Raw genomic sequence first — 23671 nt, 5'->3', positions numbered from 1 at the left:
AACAACACCTCACGCATATAAGTGGTCACGAATGTTTTTATAAATACCCAGGATACTTTGTGATCAGCCAAAATCAAGATGGCGGCTTCTGCAGGCCTTGTATGTCGAGCAAAGGTTTGTTCATAGTCTCTTTTTAGTCCTTCGCATATGTTGCTATAGCGTAATTATGTAATATTAGAAGATTTATTTAGTAGTAATAATTTAACTACTTAAACGATCTGAAGGATAGAGTGATCTTGATAGAATGCTTTATCTAGTGATTTTACTTGACCTGTGAAAAAGAGAATAACAACCAGTACCAAATAGCTACAAGTAAACAAAAGAAACAGCGTTTTCAGTAGGTTTTCAAGTAGGAAGTTGGACCTGTTAAAGTAGACGTTGCAGACACGGAGTCATCGCAGACACGTAGTGTCTGCACAAGGCCCCGTGTTGCCTTCTGGGGGCTGGGGGGGGGGGGGGGGGGGCTGGGGGCATGCACCCCCAGAAAATTTTGACGTGTTATACTCTCAGAGATGCATTTTCGTGCATTCTGAAGCACTAAACGGTCAGTTCGAGTTTTGTTGAAAACATGGCAATTTGTCACTTTATTGGTTATAAAAAAGCTATTACAGGCCTAAACAGAAAGCAAAACCAAAGGGCCTCAGTACGTCACCCTTCAGAATGTTCATGTGGCTGTTGCCTCCACTTGAGAAGATTTTGACTAACCTTTGTCAGTCTCACAAAACACATCATCAGTGCTGAAGATAACAATCGATGACTAACGTAGTTGTTATCAACCTAAACAATAATTTCTTGTATATTTACAACAACTTTACATGCAAACTTTACGCAAACTTTGCACGAAGTTCGCCATGTGCTTATAATGAGCACTCCATGAAGTTGTGGCTGAAAGAAACCGCTGCCCAGCCACTGAGCCTACTACATGTTCACTCGACGTTCGCTTCCATCGTCATTCATTCTAGTTTTATGTGATTGTTTCTGCGTAATGTGAGCCAGGCTTGTTTGTTTATTGCTTTATTAACTCATTGGTAGACTAGTAAGTTATTTATCAATCGCTTTATTTGTTTTGGGAATTTATCAGAGTGAAAATAGGCGTCGCAAATAGAAAAGTTGCCGCTGCATGCTTTTAATAAATGTGTCGTTATTATATTGTATTCCTACTACCTATTTCACGGGTTAAGTAAAATCACTCTAGCAATTGGTCTGCCACTAATCTAAATTAAACTTAATCATGAAAAAATTGTGGCTAAATTGTAGAATACAGGGCCACTTATTTACCTTTCATTGCATAAGAATAGCATCTATTGTGTTGTTCCTCTTTCTTCAAAACATACCGACACATTTATTAAAAGCAGGTGGACCAGAGTAGCCCTGTATTCTATAGTTACTCCAAAATCGTTAAATATAAGGCGCATTGATGGCCACACAGTTTTTAATCTAGAGATATAGATTGAAATGGTGTGGTGGACATGGTGGAACTAATAACGAGCTATAAGTTAAAGCATGGTGTCTATGATGCATGATTTAACATTCAGTGACTTCATGTAAGCTTATCCAAAAGTATCCATTCCACAAAAAAAAAAACCCTGATCACTAGAAAGCAGCTGATTTGTTGTGAATATGTTGTAATTCATGGTTTCACACAGTCAAACCCCTTGGACTCCTCCCCCACCCCATCAGGGTGCAAGGGTGCATCCCTTGTACATGCAACACCAAAGATACTCCAAGAATTTTGAATTCCTGTGGCAACCAGCCACCAAGGCACCTATGCCAGAAATTGTTACGCCAACCGCCATGTCAACTTCGTCCCCTCCTCTGCCTGTAAACTCTAAAACCTAACACTTGGAGAGAAATCCTGGATATTTTTGGATAACAAGAGTTCACTTCAACAGTAAAAGTTTTCAAAACCCAAGGTAATTTTTCTTCACGTCAACACCTACAAGGTAATCTACCTCTGTCATAAGCCACTTTACGTCAAAGACCATGATCGACAAACTTAACTCAAAAACCCTTACGCTAACTCAAAAATTCCTTTAAATTCCATTAAATAAGAAGAAAATAAGAAATAAAATGACCAAAATCAATGCCAACTAAGACAGAACATCCAAACCTCCATCACCCTTGTGCTGTTCTTTGTTTAAATTTGTGAACTATTAATGTGTTTACATGTCAAACTTTTCTTGTATTCCAGATATTCCAACCCTTTGTTGGCTGGGTGAAGAGCAGCCTATCTCTTTTACCAGCAGCACAGGTAACAACAACAGTTTTGTTCTCTTTGACTCAAGGACATCACCTTCTAATACAGGCCCCGGTTGTCAAAGAGTGGATAACTTTATCCTGCGGATAAGTCGCTATCCAGTGAATAAAATGTATTAGTGGGGGTGCATTTTATCCACTGGATAGAGATATCCATTCTTTGAACAACTATCAGTCATAAGGTTTATTTCAGACTCTGTTTGTCTGGCCCCTTTCTTCACCAAAAAAGAAACTGAACAAAAATTCAGGGCATTCATCATATTTTCACAAAATCCAAATTTAAAGAAACTTAAATCTAGTTGTTTTCTTTCTGTCGAAGGTCCCGAACGTTTTTGTATGCTGTCACCGTGCGACGAAAACGCCACTTCCGCTTAGGTACAAATACCGGGACCAGTTAAAATACGGGATCTATGCTGCGCAACCAGCTCTCGTGAAGGACTGTGCACTAGAATCTGCGCGCCTCGCTATCACGAGAACAACGAAAACGAAGACGCTGTACATGATCAAGGCGCATGTCCCAAAGACAAAGAAGCCCCCAGGGAGTCGCATGGGGAAAGGAAAGGGGAAAATCGATCATTACGTGGCCAATGTGAAGGCCGGGAAAATTATTTTTGAGTTTGAATGCGATAGTAAGCCTAAAGCGTTAGAGGCGTTCAAGCAAGTTACACATAAACTCCCGATTCGAACGCATCTGAGGATTAAACCGCCCGAGAAGAGGGAAATATGGACAGACTTCTGAAATGAAATGATAGCTAGGAACTCGGTCTTATGCGGGGATGAAACCAGCCGAAAAGAGAGCAGACATTGAACTATTAATGCTCGTTTCCATCTTTCAAACTGACAGGCCCTGGACATTCACTTAAAATTACATGAAGTGAAACTCATTTCAAATAGACCATTATTCGTATTCTCGCTATTGAACTGGATCGAGCTTGCAATGGAGGCTCTTGCGGGGGAATATATTAGAAACTATTTGCATGTGAAAAGATTTCCGCATAAGATTTGTGTGCAAGCTAGTTCCAGTTCAATACCGAGAATACGAATACGGTCTGTTTAAGAGGAAAAGAAAAAACAAAAGAATGTAAGCCTCGAACCCGACTCGTTTGCTTCATTACTTCTATCCATAACGTCTTCACTAGCTGCCGAGGAATGTTAATTTTTAATGTATTTATCTAGAGTTGCCCATCATAATAAACGAAAGATAACTGTTTTGGAGTCAGACTACAAGCAGTCCCTTTCTGGATAGTCGAGAGGTCGCGCGAAAAAACTGGAGCGAACGAGCGGAGGGGAGCTTGGGGAGAGGCGCGAAAAAGGCGCCTCTCCCTCAGTCTCTTCTCTTTTATTTCTCCGCGCTCCAGTCTCATGCACCCTCTCGACTATCCAGAAAGGGACTGCTTGCAGTCTATTTTGGAGTCAGTGCTTAACCCTAAATACTGTAGATTGATGCTAAGCCCCAAAATGATCTTCCTTCCCTAGCTGAAGCTCTAATCTCTCAGTTCTCTGCCTAGTTTCCGTGTACACCCGGGTGTACATCAGGCTCCAGTTGATCAAAGGCCGGATAACTTTATGCTGTGGATAAGTCACTATCCCACACTTTCAATCTGTGCAAAGATTTCAGTATTTCCTCTTGTACAAGCGAATATGCACACTGTAACCACAGTAAAGTTTGGGAGTGTACGAAAACCTCGGACGACGTTTAACGTGAAGTATATTTTAGACCCTGGATAGTGCCTTATCCAGCGGAAAAAGTTATCCGGCCTTTGAACAACTGGGGCCCGTACTATGACGATAAGCAATACGACATTGTGTAAATCTCATAAGGTGTCCAAGGTCAGTTTGAGATATGGAAACAAGTGTTACCGATATGAACGGATTTGTGAAAAGGTAAACTCGAGTTGGGTTGGTGAAGATTGATCGAGATATACAACATAAACTATGAACTCGTTGCATTGGAGGATTAAACCACCCGAAAACAGGGAGAAGTATACGTCAACAGAATTCTGAAATAAGGTGAAAACCACGAACTCTTGAAGTCACGGAAAAAATAAACGGCGTTTGTTTTATTATTTCATTTTTTTCTGTTCTGAGAATTAAATATTAGCAACAGATGAAAAGAAGAGTGCTTTAAGTTCACCAAAAATCCTGTTCGGTGGTGGTTGTTAAATAAATTTTTGATTGAGAACTGCAAACTGAACAAATGCGAACTTAACTTAGATGTCTACATAGGCATTGCCCAAGATGAGGCGAACTCCGTTTTAAGGCTTATTCTTGTAAATTAACACTCACGAAATCAAAGCGAGTCTTACAAATTCGCATTTATTTAGGTCGTGTTCTTTTCTTGGAGAGTTAATTTCCGTGAACTAAATAAAGTGGAGGTTTAATTCTGAAATGCTCCCCTAAATTTTGATTCCTATGCTAAGGTAGCCGGAGGCCAAAAATAAGGAGTACTGTTCTCATAGTTTGCGGGCGTCTCTTAACATTCGCCAAATTGCATTTCGGACGCAAAGACTTTGGAATCATCAACACATTCTTACTTCAGTTTTAAAGCGCAAGACCTCCACACTCGCTAGTTTCTTTCATTTAGATATTTGCCTTCTTTGAACTTTGTTTTGGTAATAATTCTCAATGAAAGGTTCTCTTGACTATGCAAGATCACATTCTGGCTAAGTTGCTCACCACAGCTTTGAATCAAGCGAGATTTTTCGATATTGCTTGTGGCTTACCGCACGTATCAATACCGAAATATCTCAGAGCCGGCCCCCAAGTAGTCTTACTATATAATGAGTATACATATCTCTTCTCAGATCGTTATATTCGCTCAACCGGGCAAACCGCCGCCCTGTAGCCTATATTGAAGCATGTTATTACAGTGCAACAAGATCTTTATTGTAAAATGTTTACGAGGCGGCCATTTTACGAAAGTAAACAATATTGACATCAGAAGAAAATCGAACGAGAGGGACAAGGGTATTGCAATCCCTGATGAGAAGTTAAAAATACAGGAAATTCCTTCTTTCTCTCAATCTCCACTGTTTTCAACCTTTTGTAGGAAAGCAGTGACCCCTAGCGCCATGTTACTCACACCAACTTACTAAATATACTCTCCAAAAGTTTCGGATCTATTCCTTAAACATGAACTGATATCCACTTGCTGTCTTGCGTTTAAAAATCTGAGTTCAAAAATATGGTTTAGTCGGAGCGCGTCTGTCAACTTATTCCCCAATGGCCTCCATAAAAAATAATTAGCTGACCTTGTGAGCTTGTTGCTTTCGCAATGTAGTTATTTTCGTGGACTGTGAGCCGTCTTTGTCTTTGCCGGTTTTTGTGGCGCGCGTCAATCCTTTAAACTGATCAACATGCGATGTCTCCACACTGTCACAGTCCTTATCTTACTACCTAGTTGGGAGAATTTGTTCAAACATCAAAACATCTTACTTTCGGTGATCTTTTTTTTATTCGGTGTTCTCATGGCACGCATGTGCAGTTTTAGCTACGACGACGTCGAAGGCAACGAGAACGTCAAAAAAGCAATAGGCTTAATGACCAAAACAACAACTCTGCCGCACGTACATTACACTTTTTCGTACATTTCTTTACGGTCACTGCATGACTAGGACGTGAAATTTCCTGATGGGACGTTTTATGGAGGACGTAAACACACGACGACGATTTTTTCTTTCTCTTTCTAAACTCCAAGAGTTCAACTCCAGAAAATTTCACCTACATTTGACGTATAAAGCGAGTTGGTATAATCGCGACGACGTTTGAAAAAACGCGAATTCATTTTAACAGTGACGCTTTCGCTGCCGTAGCCGTCGTCGTTGCTAAAGCTCATTAATAACTGGAGGAGATATTAAATGCCAGCACCATTGGGGTTTAGTAGAATAGTAGGATGAACCTATTCACTGACTCCACACTTCTCCTTTTGCCATTTGTGACGTCATCAGTTTTAAGACCAAAGGTGTTGTTGAAAGTAAGTCGATGCGGTGGGATGGGACCTTGTAAACACGGCATACCTAAACTGCTAAACGAGAACGATCGGATTAATCAGTCCAGGCTTACACACGAAAAAACAAGGAACTTTTCCGAGAAAAACAGAGGAAAAATATGGCCTTTCAACGGACCGCTAATTCTTGTTAAAAATTGACAAACGTAGGCCAAACTTTTTCCGTCAGAACGCACGTTTGCTCGGTAGCTAGAATGCCAGCAAAACAAGGTGGAGGGGGGGGGGGGGGGGGAATGAAAGCAGCTAGGTTGAACACGAAAAGACAAATAAGTTTTTATTGTACGCGTGTCCGAGATCAAATTTTGCTGAAACGATCCTCAACTGAAAGAAAGGCTTACTCTCTATAATTTAAAGCGCTTTTTAGACAATTTAGCCCCAGTTTGCTTGAGTGATGAACAGAAAATGTCATTTTGTGCTTGAAAACGTAAACCTCTAGGAGAGAATGGGTTAAAGCTTGAGCCTCTGTTCAGAGAAGATATTGCGCATGAGCACTTGACTACCGACGCTGGAATTTGTTCAACTGTTCCGTTTGAGTACTGCACTATTTTTACATTTGTTCTGTTTAGTTTTGCCGTGCGACTGGGATATTCAACTGTTTTTAGCGTTCATTGGCATGCCAAAACGGCCTTACAAACGAATTCTTTAACTACTGAAATCATGAAATATTGGCCGAAATTCACGGGGAGGCGTTTAAAAGCGTCGCGGATTGGCACTAAATTAATCTGCTTGGTGACTGAAGAGTGTGCCGCGCGGACGCTAAATGATATTGATCAATATTACCCCCAGCGCTTGGCCTTCTGTTCCAAACAAAACTTAAATTGCCCCAAACAAGGTATTGCATTCAGATGGACGAAAATGTCTCGAGCTTTTAATCCCCCAAAGCCGCGTTTATTGTACATAAGAAATGTTTGTAATACCTCTATTATCATACAAAGCAGGTCTCACCTGAATAAGTCAATATCTCTAGTATTCAATAATCGAATGTTAATTCAAGAAAAAAAAGACAACTTATTTACTTTGCAGACGAAGGGTTGGTTGATTAAGAACAAACAAAAAGCCTTCTTTCATGAAGATTTAAGTTTTTTTAATCGAATATCGGTCATTTAGATTTCTAAAAAAATGTAATCCTCTACAATATCACTAACGATTGACTCTTAAAGCTTGCCCTAAGATAAAGTAATTTTCCGTATTTCTCTAAGGCCGTGGAGTTAACCGAGTTTAAATTTTATTCAGTACAGTGTGACAGACTTGCTTGTTTTAAGGCACACATGTCATGAATATTTCAGCTCATTTTCTGAACGCAAACCTACGTTTTCTTCTGTAAAGTCATTTAGGGAGCCCAACGTGTTGGAAATGGCGTAGAAAAGTTAGTTTTAGCTATTACAGCCATTGACCAGTCGATAAGTGGCGCTGATTGACCAAACGAAGAGGGTAGAACATTTAGGAGGCCTGGTGTTTGTACAGGTACCACTGGGGGGTAATTTAAAGCAACGGATAGTCCCCAGTCTTGGGTCCTTTGTGACTGAGTCGCTTCAATCTCTTTGCTTAAGTCTCTGGCGTTTGAAGAAAACGGGGTAAAGATCTGGCTTGATGGAGATAATTCTTGGCCAGTTTTCTTTGTTGAAGTAGCGAACCCTGTCGTGGGCGGGTTAATCACATTGTGACCGCGTAGAAAGGAGGCACTCCAATTGAGATGATTTACGATTTGCCGCCTTGCAGGGGATGTAGGAAGTACGCGTGCGGTTTCCGTGCTGTCCACTGCCGCGGATAAGCATGGTTTAACATCAGCCATGCATTCCTGGTGCGCGGTAATGCGTCGATCGAACGCCGCGCGCGTCACGGCAAGTCCTGCGATCAAGATATCAAATGAATAAACATTAGGAAACTACTCGTCGTGCGATAAATGTCAGCAGAGATACTGCCTTTAGCAGCATTATCTCTGCGATAAAGGTGTCAGTCCCGCTAGCGCGCGCCTAACGCTAAGCGCACAATCTAGCTTCTCATCTGCGCGTGAATCGGTTTATCGTACAAGCAAAATCTCTATCATTTTCTTCTGACAGCGCAATCTCACTGAAAGGTTTAACAAAGGGCTGTTCTTCTGAGTTGTGTGTCTAGCTTTCTACTTTGATGGGTGCATAAACTTTTCGTCTTTATTCAGGCCGCACACTTTTGAAATAGTGTAAAAGAATGTGAAGCTGATTTTCCTTGTACCACGCAATATTAGTTAAGTAAAGGAAAGTAAAATTCTCAAACCGTTTTACCCTCAAAGTAATACCAGTACTCATTCAATGCGGGTCTGACTTTTGAGTCTGTGGATGAAATCCTAAAGTGCGATCAAATGGAAACTACTTAGCAGTATTTTCATCTAGTTTTGCTCTTTCGTCAATTTTTTTCTCAAATTAAAGTTGTTAGTTTTTCTTGTTTCGATCTTGAGCGCTGTCAGAATTGAAGGGATGAAACAATTTGTCAAAGTCGTTAAGCGATCCCTCACCTCTGCTGTACTCTGTTCCGTGTTTTAAACCTCTCAAGTGTTCCACAGTCAACTGCAGTATCTCTGCTTTTTCTAATTTAGTCGATCCCTTTGAGATAATAAATTGTTCATAAGAATTAATAAAAATAGATAAGCTTATGCAGTTGATATTGCACTTTGATTATAAAATTCCTACTGTAGATATTTTGAGTGATTTTTGTCCAGCTACTAATATTAAATAACATTGTCTTGGAGATCGCGGAAATCCTGATTATAGAAGCGGTTCCTTTTTGCGGTTTCTTTTATCCCTCGAGGTGTAGAAGGGCAGTTTATATGTTTAATCTTAGACCTGTTTTGCGCACGAGAGATCTCATACGATAACGATTAGAATTTATCGGAATGACTGATCTTAGCCGTTGTACACACCTGTTTCTTGAGCGCCGCCGGAACCAACTGCCGAAGCTCTGCGAGTGAGCTGTTTATTCGATCTCGTCTTTTCTTTTCGATTTGCTGAGGATCAAATAAGAATTCAAGTCTGTTTTGATACCTTAAATTTGTGCAATTTCACTGATGAAGAGAAAAATGCAGACACCTACCCCACGCCTCCGCTTTCTTGCACTTTCTTCAGGGCTTTCGTTCTCTGCACCATCGGAACTTCAATGAGTAAGAGATAAGAGGTTATATTATTGATCAACTTTTAAGGAGAATCAACAAGTTGGAGATTTTTAAAGCGCACTTTACTTACTCCTTCTCGTTTCGATCTGCGAAAAATTCCCCTTCGTCAGAGTCACTCTCGCTATGAGAACGCTTCATTTTTTTTTTTAACTGGGAAAAAACAACAGCCCGGTTGCTCTTCTAAACCTTCACCGTCTTCCCGTGCGCAGACTGCGGTATATAAATAAGTAAATTAAATGATATTATGTTAAGTAATTTCCAGGCCGTTGATTGGGCGTCGCGCGGAGCACGGCATCCGGCACTATGTTATGCACGTGTCATGAGAAGAGAAACCAACTTGCATTGTTAAACGGGCCAATCAAGTGCAAGGGATCACTCTCTCGGAACGAATGCTCTCAAGTGGACAGGCGAACGAAGCGTGTGAACTAAAATCCTACAGGAGTAAATAACCACTGAAGGCTAACTATGGACAAAGGCATTTAGAAAGACAAAGAGGGTCGAGTCTCTTACATAACTTCTTTGACATACATTTCTAAAACCTTTAAGTCCAGCGCTCAAAAACACAACGTGATTGAAAATTAACCCGGGTTATTTTAGTTGAACTGCTTCCAAGAATCGAGCCTTGTTATCTGTAGCAAGCCATGCGCTTTTTGCGTGGAATACCGATACATGGGCTACTTGTCAAACATGTACATATTTTAAACAATTATAAAATTTCCCACGGTTTGGTGTTAGGCTGTTTATTTAAGTCTTTTGTTCTTGCCCCTGGCGACGCAACAGGAGTTAATTGCGGTCACTTGACCAAGCGAAAAGGCTTTATTTTTCCGGCGCGTTTGTTGGTTAAGAGAACAATGTAGAAGAGAGTCTTAAGATTGAGAACTAGTCGTATAATTGTGCCCCGTGAAAGGAAACGACGGAAACTAGAATAAACAAAGAACAAAGAGTTCCAAGAAGCCGTTAACATCGTTGATCGGTGTTTTGAGTAAAGAGCATGACTTTTGTCTGTGATGAGCACATCCAAGACTACCAGTGTTATTTTTTAGTTTAAAACTTCGCAAAGTCAATCCATCATTGCTAGAATTACATCGGCGGGCTGTAAAGATGCTGCTTCTCTAGCATGAAGAAGGGCTCTCTGTCGAGGAAATGCATTCTAGATATAACTGAATTTTGGAAAAACTAAAGAAAATTAAAGTTAATTAACAAGCAAAGATAACAAAACTGACGTAAAACCAAGACATAATCGGCAAGGTAGATAACCCCCTCCCCCCGCCTTTTTTCCACCTGTCCCTGTATACCCAGCAAATCCACCTTCCCACTCTGCAAAAAAGATACGAAGTCGGGATATTTTCAGTATTTTTTATTTTCAATAGCATTTTCTTTAGCAACTATAACACTATATTTTATTTGCGTATTCTTAATCGAATTCCTCAAGCAAATCATTAAACTAATGTTTGGAAATTGTTTTATTCAACTTCGTTTCCGTGAGAAATTGGTCTGTTCGCACCACTCCATGGCGTGAAAACAATGTAAAAAATTTTCACGCTGTTCGTTCGCTCAGTTTGCTTGAGATGGTTCATTGTTCAATAATATCATGCTTGCTGAGATGATCGCAGTTGTGTGACTATTGCAGATGCTTCCCTCTCAACTTCTTAAAGTATCCTCGTGCATCAATATAAAGTTGTTCAGCTGGTTACAAGTAATAGCCGTATGAAAAACAGAGCTTGTGGGAAATAAGAAAGACTTAAGCATACCTGGCAAATGGCTTAGAACTACTGACCAACTGAGTAAAGTTAGTACCCTACGGAGGAAAGTTGAATGAATCTTTATCGGAAGTAAAACTGTGGGAATTAAATGGATGTTTACCCAGGTTGGTGACTCTTAATCAACACCTGCATGAACCGAGAGCTGGCTTAACATCGTACGCAATCAAATCAGTACAAAGATGTTATCGAAGAAGATGTTGGTGGAATGACCAGCTACTCGTAGTTGCTCAGTAACTCTCGCTACCACTTAGACTTGCGACAGAAAAAAATATGCGATCAACTTAAGTATGTTGTTAGAACCTCATTTCTTAGGCAACCTCCATGCAATGTTTTCTTAACACTAAGCATGAACTTCTGAAGTAACTTGAAGCCTTGTACACTCTTTGTTTTTCATAAGAACCTTTTTTATAAGAACGTTGAGGCTGAGATTAACTAGAGTTTAAGAACATACTAAGAACATGACCCAGGCTGAGGGTCAGATAAGAACATTTTTATTTTGACCAAATGTTTTTAAAATGAACAGTATAAATACTGATAAAATAATACAGGTAAAAATTCAGTCTATATTGTCCAATTAACCCAAATAAAAGGTGTCTTGGTCACGTCCGCATAGAATTGCTAAAAATAATCAGAACGTGCAGCCTCAACCCCAAAAAGATAGACGTCCTTATGAGAAAAAACTTTAAAAAGAGTTGCCCATACAAGCAAAATAAAAAAAAAAAAATTGCCTAAGAAACGGTCCCAAACTTACATATTGTGCAGTCGAACCTCTTTATGACGGACACCAAGTAAGGGACAGGGATAAGTGTCCGCATTATAGAGGTGTCCGTTTTAGAGAGGTAGGCTTTATATGGATTTCGGTCTCTCAGGAACCAAGTGAACTGTCCGTAATAGAGAGGTGTCCTTATTAAAGAGGTGTCCGTAAGGAGAGGTTCCACTGTATTTGCATATCACATCCAGACTTTGTTTCATTTGAACTTCGAGAATGCGCTATTTTGGAACACGCGCCCACTGTTTTTGGTTATGTAAAAGAATGAACAATTCCAGTCTGGTGACAGTTCGTGATGCAGTGAAGAATAATCAGTGAATAATGTTATCCGATTTGATGTGATGGCAACGAGAAACTAGTCAAAAAACTTGCTGAGAGCCTCGCAGGAGCATCTGCAGTGAGTAATCTAACAAGTTCTTGACGGATTGACAGTACTTTGGAGGAGGCACGTGGTTTGGTTCTTGCGTACTTCAAGTGTCTGGGAAACTTTGGGCGTCATCTCTATTTAAAAAAAGACGATTTGGAAATGCATACCAGCACTTGAAGCGCTCTGACTTTATCGATCTTAACAGATAGGCACCTCATTTGACAACTGTTAGCCCCGACCACGAGGCTCTTTCCACCTTATTTGATGAATAACTTTGTAATAAGTCGGTTAGGTTACTAGGGTTTTCGCGTTTTGGGGTCAAAACCAGTGTTGAATTAAAATTAAGCACCATTTCTGGCCCATGAAATTCTCCCACAAGACAAAGCCAAAGATATCAAAATGATTGTCTCCAAGTTGTTATCAGTTGTTGACGACAGTTCCAAGCCGGTGACACGACCCAATTTTGTCAAGTTCCGATCCATTTCCATTAAGGCCATCACCAATGAAACACATTTATAGCTTCAGAAAACTACACGAGTCATATATTGGGTGTCCTTCGAATCAAATACGCATTTCAGCTTTTTAAAGTAGTATTATTAAAAGCTGATGACAAAGCCCCTTTAAGGTAGGAGCGAAATTAAGTGGACTGAAAGTGGGATCGGCTATTTTCGACTGAGTTGAGTTTGAACTCAAATTCAACTCAAACTCAACCCTTTACTCGATCTTACTGAAGGTAGTGTTCAGTTCTACCATACAGAGCTCCGAAGACCAATCTCAATCCAACCCAACGAATGGCATGTTGCGCAATTAAAATTTCACATGATTGTCATACTACTAACAATCCCAAAATAAGAGTTACGGGAAAAAAACTCGAAGCAGTTCTTATACACCTCTTACGGAAATTAAACATATTTTAAGTTTATGAATAAAGCAGTATTCAAGACTTGATTATAGTGGCAAATAAGGTTTATTACCCAAATTACTCAAATTACCCTTGGAAAGCTACTGTGGAGAACTTTTCTGTACAGTTTTAATTATGTTGTACGATGTGGTTTCTTTCTGAAAAATGGTGATCATTTAAGGAAACCTATTGGGCAGTGTTAAAAAAAGAGTATATTCTCGTGTTGCTGTAAGAGGAAAAAAAAACGAGAGAAAGAGAAGTAAAACATTTTTTTCTGTAATTTACACTCTTTCTTGAGATCAGTACGGTTGCCTTCTGGCGATGAAGAATTGAGTTGGAAAAGTTTTAAGCCTCTAAGAAGAGAGTGTTAGACACGGAATCTACCATTTAACTTTTATTTATTTGCAACTCAATTGCGATGGGAAATTATCACATGCCAGTTAACTGTCTCACGATGAAGTTATATTAGACAGTTTAGACATGAATTGCTTCGTGCACAGCTCAGTAGTGAACAGCGAAAGCTTTACTGAGCAACCGACGTAAAGTCACAATAACAAGTACACAGAAACAATTTTCAATTGTTGTGGCTTTTTGGTCAAGAGAATCTGAACAATGTTTAACATGTATTTTGGAGTAGCCATTGTCTGTAAAATGCATGACAGTGATGAATCTGGACACGTGGAACAGGTCCCCGTACTCAGGAATACTCTCGTTTTCTAATAGCCGTGGTTAAATTGAAACAGATGCCTGATGGAGCTGCAGGCCTTGAAAGTGTTCCCTTTTGAAAGGAGTTTATTTTGTCTACGGAATTCGTCAAGAGAATTTCATTTAATTTGGAGAGACTTTTAGTTCTCAGACCTGGAATTGTTTGATCTTTTCTGATAAGGATATCGTTATAGATCATCGAAGACCATTGTCTTTCCCGTTCCGTCCCCCAAGTCAATGATAAAATCTTTCGGTATTTTCGCTTGTTTTGGTGAACTCAAGCAATGTTCCTGAATCAATATTTCAGAGATAATTTACAATGTATTCGCTGATCGTTTGTACGATAGAAAGAATATAACAATAAAAATATAATTAAATCTCTATTTGTTTATCCTTGGCATTATAGTAGCATGAGTTATAGACGGTTACTAAATTGCTTTTTTATAGAATCAAAATAGGATTTGTAAATGTTGCTTTTCATTGTTGAATTAGATCAAATTTCAGGGGCCGTGCTTTTCATGACCGTTTTATTCGATACTGTTTCATTGTACGCTGAACAAGGTGGATATCTAGTAACTGTATAGACTGTGCATGCAATCTTTAGTAAATTGTGACCCTTCGAATGAAAGCAATACTTTCCTGTGATATTGTCTGTTCTGCTGTACAAGGTGGTTCTAGCTTTTAAGTCTGTGGGTGAAATCCTAAAGTGTGACCATTCAAATGAAAGCTACGGAGCAGCACTTTCCTGTGGTGCTGTTTATTTTGCTGTTCAAGGTGGTTCTAACTTTTGAATCTGTTGATGGAATCCTAAAATGTGACGATTCAAAAGAATTCATTGTGCAATACTCTCTATTGGTGCTGTTTATCTTAACGAGGTGGTTCTAAGTTTAACCGAAAGCTACTGAGCAGTACTTTCCTGTGGTACTGTTTATTTTGCTGTGCGAGGTGGTTCTAACTTTTGAGTCTGTTGATGAAATCCTAAAATGTGACGAATCAAAAGAGTTCATTGTGCAATACTCTCTATTGGTGCTGTTTATCTTAACGAGGTGGTTCTAAGTTTTGAGTGTATAGACGTGTGGATGAAATCCTAAAGTGTGACCAATTAAGTGAAAGCTACTGAGCAGTACTTTCCTGTGGTGCTTTTTCATGCTGTAGGAGCTGGTTCTAACTTTTTAGTGTGCCCACGCTGTTCATGAAAACGTATCACCTGTTTCAACTCTCAAAAGAAAGCTACTTAACTGACAATAGTTACTTTCACTGTTCGTTTTTCAATTAACTAGCACACTAAAGAAAATTAAGCAAGATCAGGCTCCCTGTATTCTAAGCTTAAAGCAGGGGAAGCCATGCGTAAACCAAACCTGGGAAAAAGCCTTCAGACACTCTGTTGCATTCATCTGCTAACAGTGTATTTATGCACAATTCTGAGAATTCGATGTGTCAACACAAGAAAGGGGACAGGCTTACAGACAGTTCACTAGACAAATGCATCATTTGACGCCCACGATATATCTCAGGTCTGAACCTGTTACACGTGTCTTATTAATCATCGCATTACACCTGGCTCAACTAATTGCATGTTTACAGCTAAGAGTGTACAATAAACAAACAGCAATCAGTGTTATGCGCGAGGGAGTTCGTGTGGCGTTTCTCGTGCAGTTTATGGAAAACGTGATGTTCACCTGCGCCGCATCTGCGATGGCAAACACAATGCCCCTCCATGCCAAGGGAAATTGATGACGGCGCGCAAGTTAATATTGTAATAAACAGCTTTAGCAGATAAGATCTCATATGAGAATGCTAATATAATTCGCATAGTAAATCTTAATTATGCCAGCATCTCTAAAGCAGGTGTGAATTGTAACCGTCGTATATAGTCCCGTGCACTTGACTTTGTAACTGAGGTTTCCGGATGCCATTACTTTGACAAACACACGTGGCTCTGGACAAAATGAGTAATGTTCATCAGTCATGTCGTCCGCTTGATCCCACATCCGGGGATATTAAAGTGCGAACGACTTCTTCGGAACTCTGGGGGTGCTAAGCTAATGTGACAGTTTACTCTTTTTAGAGTTACTTATGGATTTAGAGTATCACGTTTGTGGTTTTTATATAGAGCACACCTTTGTCACCTTTCGACATGTAGTACGGTCGGTTTGTATCTCAGTTTTGAAAATGGCAAAACCAATTTACTGAGCAGAACTTTCCGTACCATGATTTATCACGCCGCAGAAGATAGTTCTTGCTATTTTGTTAGTGGCTGGCTCCTTAGATGAACGCTATCGAGAAATAATTACATGAGCTGTTCTTAATTTTATACCGCACAAGTTGATCACTTTTGAGTGTATAACTGAAACACTTGAGTGCGGCCATTCACAGAATAAAAGCTATTAGCATTTTTCCATGTTCTCAACGTGAAGAAAGGTTTTAGAACTAATGGATGGCGACAGATTAATGCTAGTCCGCTTAAGACACAGTAAAACGATATTGCCACTGAGAGGGGTGGCTGATTATTTTACTAGAGGCGAGAAACCGTCCAAATTTAGCCCCACAATTGTTTCAATAGTTTAAATTTGTAAGTCCTACTTAGGTTATCACTGATTCAAGGTGCATGGTTATACATGTGCAGTGGAGCATAGATCCTGTACTACAAAGCACATATCTGCTCTCTAAAGCCATTAACTTTACAAAACGCATCAAACTGTGGCCGTTACTGGGCGAAATGACATAACCTAAACAGCGATAAGATCTTTACATCTGCTCTGGCGAGGTGTTAACACAACAGCTCTCTGATAAACAGCTTATAATAAGCTAAATTGTCACACTTTTAACAAGCTTTAAGTTGCTCGTGGAATGGGAAATGAGAAACCTAAAAGCCAGCAGCTGCAACTGTTGACAAGCCGGGATCGATTGGATCTGACTCCAGTTTAAGATGCAACGAGGTTATTTTTAAAATAAAAAGTATACTCCAAAAAGCTTTTAAAACATCTGCCATTAATCTGATCAATTATCACCCATTACAGCTGAGCGACACGCTTCTCAATAGCTAGTTCTCTGGCATAATAAGCTGAATTCAGCCCACTTAAACAATGGTGCAAAATTATAGAGAAACGCTTCGGACACTTAGGAAGAAGTCGGCGTTTCCAATCGATGAGAATCAATGATCGGAAAAATCAATTAATCAATCGATACCAGTTGATGTAAAATTAATTGAGTGCTGTCTATCAGTATTCTCCAATCGATAAACAATCGATAGTTGCACACAAAGTTGGTCGTTGATTCTTTTTTCAGTGAGTGACACAGGCATACTCGGAATAATGAAAATCCGAGGTCTTCCAACAGAAGTCGAACAGATGATCTTCCGATTACTAGTTCGGATGCTCTGCCACTGAGCTAAAGGAGACTCGTGGGAGCTAAGGCCATAAAACTAGGTTCGTGGGACAAACATTCTGCATACTGCTAGAATTTGAATGTCGATGAGTGGTGTATGTGAAAGAGATGTGATTTGATGTTCAATATTCATCTATTATTTATTCACCAGGCATATCATAAAACATTACATCACTTCTCGTTCACATTTACCACTCATCGAAGCTCAATTCCTAGCAGTATGCAGGATGTTTGTCACGTGAACCTTGTTCAATGGCCCGTAGATTCCACTAGTCTGAAAAATACGTCTTTCATTTATTCACCGGGCTATAAAACATAACATCATGTAATATATTAAACATAGGGTCGAGTGTTTTATCAGATTTCGAAAATCCGAGAAGTGGTTTGAAAAACTGAGGCGCAGCCGAGTTTTTCAAACCAACTTTGAGGTGTTTGGAAATCAGGGATGAAACACTCTTTCGAGTGTTTAATTAGCCGTTCTCCGAAATCATTAATTTTTGAAGAAATTAGAATTAAGATCACTTTTTCAAGCCTCCTTCACGGCAGTAATTTCCTTTGTTTTCCCCCATGAATTATTAACGATTTGAGAAATATCATTCAAAGTCGGTTAATGATTTTTATTGATTTTCCAAAATATTCTATCTGCCGGTCTCCAGTATAAACTGCCAGAGCAGAACCCCTTTCCAGTTCTCTAACCTCTCTAACCGGGTTGTTTGTGCATGGTGCCCTTAATTCGTTACTGCGTCTACCTGGGCCACACTAAAACACAGTGAACGCATAAACTGAAAAAGAAGAAAGCCACTGCAGTACTGAGCGTAGGACTCTTCAAGTTCTGTGGGAGGCACCAAAAGTGTCCCAAAGTGAGATTTTCGGACACGCTGAGTCTATTGTCCGCTTCTCAACGTGGATCTAACGCTCCCCCATCCCCGGGAGGTGTGGGAGAGCAAAGTGAAGATCGGAGATTTTTTTTCTTTGCCTCGTGCGGTTTCCCATTTCCTTACTAGGGCTAACACTCAGTTGGAAATTCAAGGGTTCACTTCGCACTATACACTATACATTTAATTCTCTCATCCGTTATTTGTGTCCTTAGTGCTAGCAGCACACCATTCATTGTACCCTTCATTTTCATATTGCTACAATTCCCACCATAATAATCCACGACTTGTTCCCGTCTGGCTTCCTAGATCAGTCGGGGAAGCAGCGTGGTTTTTTCTTTATATGACCGAAAGAAAAGTGGGCTTGACTGCGTGACCAATAACTCTACAGTGTATGTTGTAGTGCTAAATTTCCCACTGAATGTTAACCCTGGTAAGGAAATTGGGGGACCGAATGAGACAAAGAATATATAAGACAAAATGTATGGCTTATGTAATATAATGTAAGGGAGTACTTCCCCGGGAAATAATTCAATTAACAGCCATGGGCTCCCGTAGTTAACTACTTTGAGAGCGCAAGAGAAGCACTGAGGTTACATAAAATCAAAGTTGATGGTTATTAAAGCTACTCTCGTCCCCCGGAGGTGGTACTCCCTTATATGGGCTATATAGGTATGTGCGGCGCCAAAGGGTATGGTTTTTCAGCCGCTTTGGTCATAAATAGGGTATCGATTTTAGCCATTTTGGTAATACATAGGCTGTCGATTTTTGCACTCTTTGACCTCGCAAGACTCCGAATTTGATAAACGCTGCTTCCCCGATTGATCTAGGAGGCCAGACGGGAACAAGTTTTGGTCCGTAGATGAATCTCAATTTAACAGTCTGAAAAAGGTATGGAACATCATTTCTTTTGGGCTGAAAATCGTACCTAGGGTTGAACAAGCAGACCCTTCCCGTCGGCTTCGCGGGCTTTGTTGTGCGTGGGAAGGAGGCTACGCGCGGGAACTCAGAGGGGCCTGGAAACGAAATAAGACCCAGTTAAAAATCAAAATGGCGGCCGGGGAACCTGTGGAACTGAGTCAACTTCCAATCCCTCATTTAGAGAATTTAAGATCACAGTTGGAAGAGGCAAGTATTGATGCGACAAAAGGAATCCTAGTTTTTTACTTGAGTGCAGTTTGAGCTAATTATGAACTTTTTTTAGGAAGTAAAATTGCTTGGAGATTCAATGAGTCAACTAAAAGTCGCACAGCAAAAGTATGGGGACTCGAAAGAAAATGTCAAAAAACTGATGAACAAGGATTCAGGTGGGACCTAGCAGACTGCCATAGTAGCAGATTTTTTATTTTTGTTATTCATGTGCTGAAATCATCCTTTTTCTTCCTTTAGGAAAAGATATACTTGTACCATTAACAAGCGCTGTATCCTCTAAAATTTGAACCAATAATACTTGGGTGTGTGTAATCTGCAGAATATGGGATGTAGCTTCTGTAAACTACATTGCGGACACTACTTGATACGATTAGAATCAAAATTGTTTTTTCCAAGTAATTTAGTAAAATAGTATGAACTTGAAGGAACTTTATTTTGTCAGTTTGTCTCAAAGTTCCCCCACACCCCACCTAAACTGGAAATTCTTTAGTTGATTCAGATTACAGGGTATCGGCTGAATCTGTCAATTGGTCAACACAACAAGTTTTACACTTTAAAACAATTTATACCAAGATTGAAATTTACAAAAATTAATGTTTAAGGCTTACGCCACAAAAGGACTTTCAGGGAAAAGTGACTTTGAACGTGGCGCCAAGTGTTTTCAGACATGATCTTAAGCCGTGAAGAAGATCTTTAGAGTAATAATAAATTAGTTATGTCCGTTCTAGACAGTGCTCCAGCCACCTTTATTTTATTCAGAATATAAGAGAGTGGAAGATTCTCACTTAGAAGAATGACTACAGCACCAGTATGTTATCCTTAATTTGTATCAGATGTATGTCCCTGGAACTCTTGAAAACACCAAATCTGTTTTGGTGAACATTGGAACTGGCTACTTCGTAGAAAAGGTAAAAAAAAAAATGATGGCCAAAATCTTATATTATGGCAAAGTTCAGAAAGTTACCTGACATAGTTTTAATAGTATGTATATGTCCATATCTCATCTGAGTTGATCAGAATGGATGTATGACCAGCGTGCAAAGAAAGTAGTGTCCAAAAGCCCACGGCTAGTGGATTTTACTATCGGGTTAGTGAATTTTGTTTTTAACTTGCCCGACAGGCAAGTGAAGTTTTGTGGAATTCAAATGACAGAAGAACTGTGTAATCAATCCTGCGCATCAAAACATTTTTGGGGCTGGTTGAAATGACTTTTGGGCTTGTACATGGTAGCTATAGGTTGTTTGAATGGCAAGCTGTAAAACTGACTTTCTTTGCACCCTGATGACCATTCTACCTACCTTCCCTGAGAATTTCTGATCTGAGCCTCAGCCCTCAGGTTGCATGAAACAATCAAGGTTTTATGCCATCATTTCTCCTGTTCGGGAGGATTTTCTGGTGTTCTTCTTGGTGTCTGTTATAATCATTAAAAGGTGGGTGACTGAATGCTCCAAGAAGTCTGGCAAGAAGATCCTTAGAAAGTAAGGGAATGTTTTTATAAAATATGCAAAGTTCTGTGTGTGCAATCTTGGACAAAACTGTGAAGAAACTCTTTTGTTAACCTACAAATTCCACCACCACATCAATTAATACATCAACAACTCAGCTCTGTTTCCTCCAGGCTTTTTTCCTCTGATAATTGCATGTGGATTTCTAGTTACAGTGAAAAAACAATGTCTGCTAAGTACCTATTCATACTAGATGCCCATGCATGGCAACTGCCAGTTAGGAGTGATCTTGCTGTGGGAATCAATATATGCAAATGTTTCCTTTACTGTCCAATTTGCTTTTTGATAACTGGGATTCTAATGTATGGGTGAAGTCTCCATATAGCTGAGGGTGCGGGAGGTTGTCAGTTTGACTCATGTCTACTGATCCCATGTCTCAGTCTATCTATCTTTTCACCTGCTTAAGGTGGGTGCTTTGGTAGACACACCAGACAGCTCTCTCTTCTGTTAATGTGGATAGTTCACTAGTAGACAATGCACCAGTGTCCCCCATCAGGGTCTTATCATAGTTGTTGATGGCATTCCTGGGTCCACCCTATCATTAGTGGGCTCCCATAGGATGACTTTGTGAGCAGGGACCGCTGGATGTCGATGGCAATGACTTCCAAGGGCAAGGCATTGAACCACTCTCTTGCCTGAGAGTTTGTCATTATTTTTATAATTTGATGTTCCCAGCTTTAACCAGACACCATCAATAGTATCCTAGCATAGCTAACCCCATGCAGGTGACAAACTGAAGGCAATTTGCTTATTTAGTGAGCAAGCTCTGAAGCAGTTATGGTGTCCATTTCAGACATGTTAGAAAATACACATCATTTTTGTCTTTAGGGTCTTAAGGAGGCTGATGAATACTTTGGAAGAAAAGTGGACTTAGTGACGAAGCAACTGGAGTTACTACAACCAAAATTACTTGAAAAGCATAAATTAAGACAAGGTGTGTTTAATGGTACATATTTTATTTGTTTTGTGTGAAGTGCGGTAATTAGTTCTTCTGAGCCTGTAACCTTTTCTAGAATGACAATTCTTGGGGCTTGTACTAACCCACCCTCCCCTTCCAGAGATCCACTATGTTGGGTCCTCAGCACATAACTTGATCACAGTTTGCTCAATATAATTACAGTGAAATTTTTTTAGCGATTGGGTTTTGGAAAGATCTTTGCATTTAAATGGGAAAAAATGGTTCCCTCTGGTATCTATGATGTGGTTTACCACCCCTATGTTTTTTGGAATTTTCTAGTTTAATACATCTCCAGACTCTGACATAATATACTCATGGTGTTCAGTAGCTGCAAAATAAGCTACAGTTGTACAGTTTGGAGGTATACCTATCACATGAGTTGATCAGTGGAATTTTGTAGTTTTTAATTTTGATGTTCCTCAAAAAACCATTTCTGTCAATATCAGAAATGAATTACACCCACCAAGACCTTGTATAAACAGTGTATTACACTTAAGTACTGAGTATTTCTTTAACGTTTTGGAAAATTGGGTCAAAAAACTTAAAAGGGAAAGGAATACAGCACATTAGAGAACCTTTCTCCTAGCCCCATGGCAAATTCTGTCTTAACCAGGATTGCCAAAAATAGCTGGCAGCTGGCGAAAATCACCATCTACTTTGGGATCTTGGCTGGCTACTCTGCTGGGAAAAATCAACCACCCACTTCAACAATAAAGTCACCTACTTCAAAACTTTGTGACAACCCTGCAGTCCCTGCTTCATCCCAATGAATGTCCTTCTATTTTTCTTTTCAGCTGTACAAGACATGTTGACGTTAAAGGTTCAAGCCCAAGTACAGTCTCAGTTAGGTGGCATTCCAGCAAAGACATAGAACTGTTCCTCTATTTATTCAAATTTATCTGCCAAAAGACTTATGTACTACATAAGCTGCTGGGCTGACAAACAACTAGCTTACAGCTGTCTGTTTTCAAGAACCAATGTGTAACATTATGCACTCGGAGACTCACAAAGCTATAGTTTATTTCAAATGTCAAAATGTAAGGAAAGGTTTCTTGGTTGCCTGCTGGCACATAGGGCGACCAGATTACTTCTGCTAATAGGGTAAATTAATGACTTCTGTGTAATGAGATTTCTGGTTTCAGCGACTTGTGTTGAATATCCTATTGGCTTCATGCATGAATATTTTTTAAAATCCAGTGGTGATGTAAAACATTTATTGTTGTTTTACATCACCACTGGATTGGTAGTGTTGCTGGACAATATGTGACAAATAAGGCAGTTTGTTCTTAGGCACATTGCAGTAGCCAAACAGTCTTATTTTGGACCACAAAAAAATAGCTCAAACTATTAAACAAAGAAACTAACTCTTCACAATTAAAAAAAATGTGTTGAAAAACTAGACTATGTCTACCTTTGATTTTTATTTAACATTTACCTATTTCTTTACAACAAGTAATATTGCCTATAGCCAATTTTGTTGTACGCTGATGCAGATATTTCAGACCTTCAGCAGTTATGATTTGAAGACAGAGTTCATCAAAGAACAGCTATTTCACCTGGGATAGGGGTAAACTTCCCCCAGGGGGGAGGTACTCCTCAAAAATCTGGGTGGGTGGGTGGGTGGGGTGCACTTCTTATTTTAGTGTATTTTGATTTTACAGTGCAGCATTAAGCTGGCAGTTGTAAGTGTGGTTTTGGGATCTTTGTTATCCTTTCTACACTAACCTGTCAATCAACATCTGCTTTGTAATCAGCACAATGCAAAGTCATGTAAAAACGCTGCACGTGGAATAAATTGCAACTGCAGTGTTACACTGTGTCTGTCTTGTAGTGTGGAAAAATCAAAGGTTGTTCAGTTAAACAGGGTGAGGGTTTACTCCTG

The 23671-nt window shown here is 39.7% G+C and overlaps 3 protein-coding genes across 3 annotated transcripts; 2 read left to right on the top strand and 1 right to left on the bottom strand.

Annotated features, from left to right (window-relative positions):
- Positions 1 to 55: 55 nt before the first annotated feature.
- Positions 56 to 4573, top strand: LOC146461742 (uncharacterized). The gene is made up of 3 exons (XM_085086489.1): positions 56 to 114; positions 2192 to 2251; positions 2576 to 4573. The coding sequence occupies exons 1-3, from the start codon at positions 79 to 81 to the stop codon at positions 2993 to 2995; spliced, it is 516 nt and encodes a 171-aa protein (XP_084942615.1). The 5' UTR covers positions 56 to 78; the 3' UTR covers positions 2996 to 4573.
- Positions 4574 to 7327: 2754 nt separating this feature from the next.
- On the bottom strand, positions 7328 to 9631 carry LOC146461741 (uncharacterized). The gene is made up of 5 exons (XM_085086619.1): positions 9478 to 9631; positions 9329 to 9386; positions 9159 to 9242; positions 8754 to 8841; positions 7328 to 8110 (listed from the first exon to the last, which is right to left on the bottom strand). The coding sequence occupies exons 1-5, from the start codon at positions 9543 to 9545 to the stop codon at positions 7593 to 7595; spliced, it is 816 nt and encodes a 271-aa protein (XP_084942745.1). The 5' UTR covers positions 9546 to 9631; the 3' UTR covers positions 7328 to 7592.
- Positions 9632 to 19191: 9560 nt separating this feature from the next.
- On the top strand, positions 19192 to 23601 carry LOC146461740 (prefoldin subunit 5-like). The gene is made up of 6 exons (XM_085086569.1): positions 19192 to 19306; positions 19383 to 19481; positions 19564 to 19595; positions 20160 to 20234; positions 21660 to 21765; positions 22584 to 23601. The coding sequence occupies exons 1-6, from the start codon at positions 19225 to 19227 to the stop codon at positions 22658 to 22660; spliced, it is 471 nt and encodes a 156-aa protein (XP_084942695.1). The 5' UTR covers positions 19192 to 19224; the 3' UTR covers positions 22661 to 23601.
- The last annotated feature ends 70 nt before the right edge of the window (positions 23602 to 23671 follow it).

This window comes from Pavona decussata, unplaced genomic scaffold (genome assembly GCF_977016875.1).
Source record: "Pavona decussata unplaced genomic scaffold, jaPavDecu1.1 SCAFFOLD_195, whole genome shotgun sequence".
NCBI lineage: Eukaryota > Metazoa > Cnidaria > Anthozoa > Scleractinia > Agariciidae > Pavona > Pavona decussata.
This window is presented reverse-complemented; position numbering and strand designations above follow the sequence as displayed.

Coding starts and splice junctions, on each gene's coding strand:
- LOC146461742 (XM_085086489.1), top strand. CDS start 79: ATGGCGGCTTCTGCAGGCCTTGTATGTCGAGCAAAG. Junction 115..2,191: donor GCCTTGTATGTCGAGCAAAG/GTTTGTTCATAG, acceptor CTTGTATTCCAG/ATATTCCAACCCTTTGTTGG. Junction 2,252..2,575: donor CTCTTTTACCAGCAGCACAG/GTAACAACAACA, acceptor TTTCTGTCGAAG/GTCCCGAACGTTTTTGTATG.
- LOC146461740 (XM_085086569.1), top strand. CDS start 19,225: ATGGCGGCCGGGGAACCTGTGGAACTGAGTCAACTTCCAATCCCTCAT. Junction 19,596..20,159: donor TTGTACCATTAACAAGCGCT/GTATCCTCTAAA, acceptor AATTTGTATCAG/ATGTATGTCCCTGGAACTCT. Junction 21,766..22,583: donor AAAGCATAAATTAAGACAAG/GTGTGTTTAATG, acceptor TTTTCTTTTCAG/CTGTACAAGACATGTTGACG.
- LOC146461741 (XM_085086619.1), bottom strand. CDS start 9,545: ATGAAGCGTTCTCATAGCGAGAGTGACTCTGACGAAGGGGAATTTTTC. Junction 9,387..9,477: donor GCAGATCGAAACGAGAAGGA/GTAAGTAAAGTG, acceptor TACTCATTGAAG/TTCCGATGGTGCAGAGAACG. Junction 8,111..8,753: donor CGGAACAGAGTACAGCAGAG/GTGAGGGATCGC, acceptor TCTTGATCGCAG/GACTTGCCGTGACGCGCGCG.